Source organism: Puccinia triticina, chromosome 2A, assembly GCF_026914185.1.
Source record: "Puccinia triticina chromosome 2A, complete sequence".
NCBI lineage: Eukaryota > Fungi > Basidiomycota > Pucciniomycetes > Pucciniales > Pucciniaceae > Puccinia > Puccinia triticina.
In genome coordinates this window covers 4,199,181-4,205,943 of record NC_070559.1, presented here as the reverse complement: position 1 = coordinate 4,205,943, position 6,763 = coordinate 4,199,181, and the positions used below count along the sequence as shown (strand labels likewise).

The following is a 6,763-nucleotide window of genomic DNA, read 5'->3' as shown; positions in this document are numbered from 1 at the left end:
ACAGCAGGCTACGCTATTTTATAGCGCTTTTTTGCGCTTTTTTGCGCTTTTTTGGGGGGAAGGGAGGAAGTAGCTTTTTTATTTTGTTTTAATGGTTGATTTGGTAGTATGGAGAAAAAGGAATACATTTTTAGAGAGGGAACATATAATGGAGGAGATATTAAACAAGCTAGTCGTCCCAATAATCTATTTTGATGTTCCTTGATTTGCCATGTTTGCGGCCTCACCAAATTTGGGGTTCTTAAGCGCCACATCAATAAGTCTCTGAAAATCCTTAAACTTGCCTTCCATCCTGACATTGTTTCGCAGCCACATGTGGCTGCTAATGCAGTGCTCAATTGTTTGGACCAAAAGACTAGACCCACCTGATGAGCACACCTTTGCTGCGCCAGAAAATGTTTGTTTGACCAAAGCAGAGCTCGCAGGACAAGCAAGATAGTCGCAAGTAATTGGGGTGCGCATAAGGGAAGATTCTCTGAGGTTTGATTGATGTTGATCACTGGAAAGGTTGATTGTCTGGGGTCTTTGTCTTTGGCAGCCATAACTAAAAAAAATTGAGAAGTAAAAACTCTGAAAGAACAGATAATGGGGATGACAGACTGAGGAAGGGGAGGGAAGTAGAACTTGAGGTACCAAACCATGAAGGATTTTCAACCATATGCGATCGGAGCGGACGGAGAGAAAAAGATTGGCTTAGCCGATAGCAGACAAGAAGTCTGAAAAATAAGACCTAATAACTCACTTGAAGGGGCTTAAGTGCCTTTGCAGATAAGACAGAGTGCGGGCTCAAGTGCGCACAAAGGATCAAGATGGTCAGGACTGATGATTTTCTTTGCTTCTAGTCTAAGGTGTTTTAAATAGACTAGATACAAATTGTTTGACTTGTGGGTGCGAGTTATTCAAGCATAATGAATAAGAAAAAAGTCAAACAGAATCAAGGAGACATGAAACATGTGTTATGACATAGAAAAAGGAAATGGTTAGGAGAGCTGAAACGAGTGAAATTCCAACAAACCACAGCGGGATGTATGAATTGGAGGAGCCAAGGGGTATTTGCAAAGCCAGCGGCCACCCTCTCCGGAGTCTCTCGCAGCGCACAGCAGAGGTCTTGGGATCCATCATATTCAAGACCTCAACTGTGGGCTATGCTGCCGCCTCAAAACAAATCAGAGCTGCTGCGCTATTGCACTTTTGTGGCAGAAAAGTGCATGTAGCTCAACATTAGCGCAAAAAAGCTTTTTTCAGCTGCGCTGCGCTGTGAGACTCCAAAAGCAGTTTGCACCTCTTATGGCTGAATTTAGAGAAGTATGTGTGGGGAAACCCCTGCTTCTCTGAAAGACAAAGACTGACAACACCCCCAGCTAGGCTGGAAGCAAGAAGACAGTGGTCTAGTGTAGTTGAATACTTTTCTCACAAGTGGCTCACAATGGACTGTGTATTTCAAAATATAAAGCTAGTATTTTATTTTGTGGCGGAGAGTGTGAGGGTTACAATTTATTTGAATCTTGTGGGGGGAATGATCTCCTTGATTTGATGCCATGGAGGACAAAGGAGGAGAGAGCCTCTCCTTATATAGGAAAATGTGAGGCATTTATGCTGGTGGTCTATGTACATGAGGGGTTTTGGCTGGTGTTCCTTTACAAATGCTGTGCAAATACAGCTATGTACAGTGTGGCAGTGTATACATGAGCAAATTTAGCTGGTGATCTAGTTACAAGTGTGGCTTACACAGCCCTCTGGTTGCTATGGAGTCTTCTCAAGTGACCTGCACAGCTTTCTGTATTGCTGTGTAGTCTGCTTGAGTGACTTGCACAGCCCCATGGTTATTATACCGCTTTATTAATGTGGCCTGTGGTTGCTAGGTTACTGCAATAAGGGGCTTGTGGTGGCTGGGTTACTGTAATAAGTGGCTTGTGGTTGCTACACAGCTGCATATGAGGCTGGCTGGTTGGCACGCAGCCACATATATATGTAAAAGGGTAATATATACATGCAGTTTTGTAAAACTGTGTATGTAAACTGAAGGGAGTGTGTGTATCAAAAGATGGTGTAATGTAACACTACATATGTAAACTAGAAATTTTTGAATTTTTCCATCCAGAACTAAAGTGTCTACCACAGCGCTATATTAGCTCAAAAGCGCAGCTTTTCCCGCTGCGCTTGCGCTTTTTCACCTGGGGAAATAGCGCAAGTGAGCTACATTTAGCCGTAGCACAGCGGTTTATGGCTGCGCTACAGCTTTTTGGGGCGGGCACGTAGCAGGCACCCGCTGCGCTGCGCTAAAACAGGCGCTTTTTGTAGCGCAGCGCAGCTTTTCACCATTGCAACAATTTTACAAGTTGGGTTGGGTTGGGTTTGGGTCAGGTCATTTTCTTTAAGAATGTGCCCAAACCCAACCCAAAACCCAACAGGTCTTGGGTTGGTTTTGGGTTGGCCCGACCCATTTACACCCTGACCCTCCAGCCTATCAATTATACCTCAAAGCGCACACAAACATTGAATCAGACTCTATCATCATCTCTACAAGGCGTCTCAACATCTCAGTATCTAGCTTCAAGGAATGTCATCCACAATTGGCAGTAAAATATGTACCAAATCAGGTTCAAAGTGGGAGAAAGTCCACCATCAAACAGAGCCAGACTATTTGGAAGGACCCTGAGTGTTCACTAGATTTTACTTCTCTTTATTCCACCAAGGCGTAACTCTTTCTCAGATGCATGGCAGCTGATGCGCCATGGTTATTGTTTCCTCTTACGTCATCTCAAGCCATGTAGTAGATGCCTTGTTGCCTTGTTGCCTTGTCCCCCTGTTGGAGGCTTTTGTACCCTCTTTTATACCCTGTTTCTCATCTTTGTCTTTGTCTCTGAACCACCTGTTGTCCCCTCACTATAAATGTAGAGCCTTTTGGCCCATTCTGTTTGTCCCCCATCAGACCTTCCTTGTCTCTGGTCACAGTTTAACATTAGATATCATTAGAAATAGGGGCTGGCTTTATGCACTCCAAATATTTACTACATGCACTCCAAAAAAGGAGTGAACTTGTGTCTACTCCAATAAATGTTGGAGTGAGCAAAGGTTCACTCCAAAAGTGGGCAGAATTGGAGTGTTTGGAATTTCACTCCAATATATGTTTGGAGTGAACCTTTGTTCACTCCAAAATTGGGCTAAATTTGAGTGTTCAGAAGTTCACTCCAAAATTTATTGGAGTGAAAACTTGTGCACTCCAAAAAAATGGAGTATAAAATTAGGCACTCAAACTGTGGAGTGGATTTCAACCCACTCCATGTTTTCTTTTGGAGTGTGGACCACTGGGCACTCCAAAAGAGTGGGGCCAGTAGTTCCCATTGAAAAAGAGCATAGAAATAGGCTCAGACTCACTGGAATCTTTGGGGCCTGGTCTTAAGGAGAGGAATGTGAGTGTGGTGGAAGTTTGTCTGTAGGGGGAGGCAGGGTCTCCAACGGTCAAAGAATGACTTTGTTGATCTGGAGGAGTTGATTGGAGTGCATAGATGTATTTAAAATAGGTGTAAACTCCAGTATTTGTTGGTGTGTACAGTAGTACACTCCAGTATTTATTGGAGTGTACAGTAGTGCACTCCAATCTTGAAACTTGGTATGTTTCAAGATTGGAGTGCACAAGTTTTCACTCCAATAAATATTGAAGTGAACTTCTGAACACTCCAATTTAGCCCACTTTTGGAGTGAACAAAGGTTCACTCCAAATATATATGGGAGTGCAATTCCAAACACTCCAATTCAACCCACTTTTGGAGTGAACCTTTGTTCACTACAACATTTATTGGAGTAGACACAAGTTCACTCCTTTTTTGGAGTGCATGTAGTAAATATTTGGAGTGCATAAAGCCGGCCCCTTAGAAATATACTTACCTTGAAAGAATTACCTGTATAGTAGAATACCAGTAACCAGTCTGACTCTACTCCTTTTCCCATCATTTTGTCTAGAAAGCATTATTCTCAATGCTTCATCAGCCACAATTTTCTTCAAGAGCCCACACTCTTATTCTTTTCCCATATTACTCTCCCAACCTGAGAGGCAGATTTTCACACACTCATCCCTCTCTAAGCTCTGTTCCCCCAAGAGTAGTTCCACAGTATTCATCCGTACCACGCCCTTGAAGCCCCATTGTTTTCCAAGTTTGCAGAGCTCATGGGCACGGTTGTACTCTGCTTTGATGTACCGGCTATCATCTCCAAACTGCCTGGGAACGGTGCCGTGGATGAGCACGCTTTGGCTGTCCATGAAGCCAGGTGTGCCCAAGGAAGAGCTCTGGCCATCAAAATAGATGATACACAGAGCGCGTGTTGCTGTGTATGTATACAGATCGACTTGGCCGAGCCTGTGAGCGTGAATGACATATTCTGTCCTCGGGGTTGAAGGCAAGCCATTCGAGTCCCTCTGAAGGCGGAGGGGTCTGATGATTGGTTTATGATAGAGCAACGTGCCCCGGGGGACGACACCCGGAATGATCGAGTGGCCGCTGTCGGCATAGATGTCCGGCCATTGCTGGAGGAGACCGGCGAAGGAGGCCAAGATCAACTTGGGATGGTCTGTGCCGGGTAGTGGTACCGATGGTAAAGACCCACTCCCGGGATTTCTAGTCGGTAAGAAGATCAGCTGATCCCTTTCAGCTGCGACTACCAATGAAGCCAGCCAAAGCAAAGCTACCAACCCGGTCGACAAGGTCAACTGGAGCCCCTTGGCGAACAACACTGGAAAGTCACGCATTTGTAGCGCGTTCTTTTACTCAGGAAGAAGCGGAAAGCAAGGGTTTTGAGCGGTCAAGTGCGACCAATATTTCCCAACGAAGGCTTGTATAGAAACGAACCCAGACTTCGACTGTGTGTCTGCCGTGCGATGCAGGATGAGGACCGCTAATGCTTATATGAACGGATTCCAAGCGGATTATGATGACAGGCTTACTGAGAGTAAGTGGCTTACTGAGAGTAAGTGGCTTACTTTTCGCCTTGGGAAGTGACGTAATACATGGCATTTCGGACGGAGGGGTCCCTTCGCGAGAAAATGAGATGATGGGCTACAATTTTTCAGAGGCAACATCTATAGACACAAGGACTCAAATCTCCATTCATCCGGCAAGAAAATGAGAGCATCTTTCTGATAATGAGTGATGGCTGCCTTGGAGATAATCTGTATTAGTCTTTCCTCAGACGGAGTTCTCTTTGTAGACAACAGCAAGTCTTGTGTTGCATCTTGGTGTCAACAATATTTCACATTGGCTCAGAAACAGACATATATGTAACTTTGAGATCTTAAAGCGGCGGAGCAATTTCGGTGAATTTGGATGGATAGAAAGATATATTTGGAACTATGGCTACACATTTTGATATTAACAGCCCTTGAGAGAAAGAGAAACAGAAAAACAGCTTGGGATGTTCCGTGTTGAAGAAAGCTCATTGCGGGCTAGAGAGGATCATAAAGGCTTGCTTGTCGTCGATTTTGGCGGCCCCCTTGGCGGGAGCTTCCTTTTCCTGGTAAGTAGATAAGAATACGAAGAAATCAATCATACGTTTGGAATAAATATCGATTCAGATTGAATTGTGAGGCTTACATCGGCTGATTTGCTGCACGCCTGTAACATGTTGTGAACACCCGCTTCAAGTTGCTTGACCGTGCTATGGAAAAAGAACGAGATTAGTCTAAGTTAAATATATTTATGTATTTTCGAATAACAGTCCTTGGGAATAAGCTTACATCGAGCCTGGGGCAACTTTTTCTGTGCCGTGGACAAGGGATAACTGGGTGGTTACAAAAGACAATGGTTAATATTCTGGAGTCCAGAAATGAAGAACACCAAAACCAAAAGAAATCGGGGCACACCTGACAGCTGCCGTGAGTGGCGGTCGAAACCTTCTTCTCAGCCAATTCTTGGGCAGCGCTAAATTTCGAAAGCAAGAGGATGTTCAGAGCTGAGCATTGAGTGAGGCACAAGTTGTGATGAAAAGAAAGGAAAAAAAAAAAGAAAAAAAAAAAAAAAAGAAAAAAAGAAAAAAAAAAAAAACATACGCCAAACAGTGCTTGACAGAGAAAGTCTGCGGAGCTTTGCCGTGGGTAGCACAATTAACGGACTCGGTGTCCGATCGGCGGCCGAGCTGTTCGGCATCGTCAAGAGCGATGGCACGTCGGCTAACGCTTTGAGCCCCCTCAGTCGCCTTGACAAATAGGAGGGGGGAGTAGGTGAAACCTTGGTATCCGTATAAGTAGTTGAGGTTGTATATCCCGGCCCAGCTGCGGTACAAAGGATTATAGCCGCCCCAGAGGCCAAAGCCGGTGCCAAAGCATGACGAGAGTCCGTATCTGTTTCCGAAGAACCATTTTTCCTCTACCCCCTCCGACTTCAGGCTAGCTGCATCGTCGGCACGAGACACGGCGACGAGAACACAGATCAGAGTGAACAAGTGGCTGAATGAGACCATTGTGCGGTTTGGACGAGTCGAACACTTTGGGGAGAGCTAGGGATACTGTACTATTTTTAGCTGTGGAAGGTGCTGTCGGTGAATTTGTTGAGATGGGATGTGTGGATGGATGATGGAGCAAGACTGGGCGTGAACGAGGGCCTATTTATCTTACGGCCAGCCGTCTCTCCGTTCTTGGAGTTGTTCAAGTCCCCTGCACTTCAGTCATCTGCAGCGAGATCCACTGAGGATCAGTACTTGCTCGGTGTGCACGTAACCAACACAACAATGGAAGGTTATTGACATCGATCAACAATTGAATGGATCTGGG

General features: G+C 45.0%; 1 protein-coding gene across 1 annotated transcript; it reads right to left on the bottom strand.

The window, feature by feature from the left end:
* Nucleotides 1-5,430: 5,430 nt before the first annotated feature.
* On the bottom strand, nt 5,431-6,453 carry PtA15_2A437 (uncharacterized protein; the record flags this gene model as incomplete). The annotated part of the gene is made up of 5 exons (XM_053166459.1): nt 5,431-5,508; nt 5,589-5,652; nt 5,732-5,775; nt 5,858-5,915; nt 6,107-6,453. 5 exons carry the CDS (start codon nt 6,451-6,453, stop codon nt 5,431-5,433), a joined length of 591 nt encoding a protein of 196 aa, XP_053017679.1.
* Nucleotides 6,454-6,763: the final 310 nt, after the last annotated feature.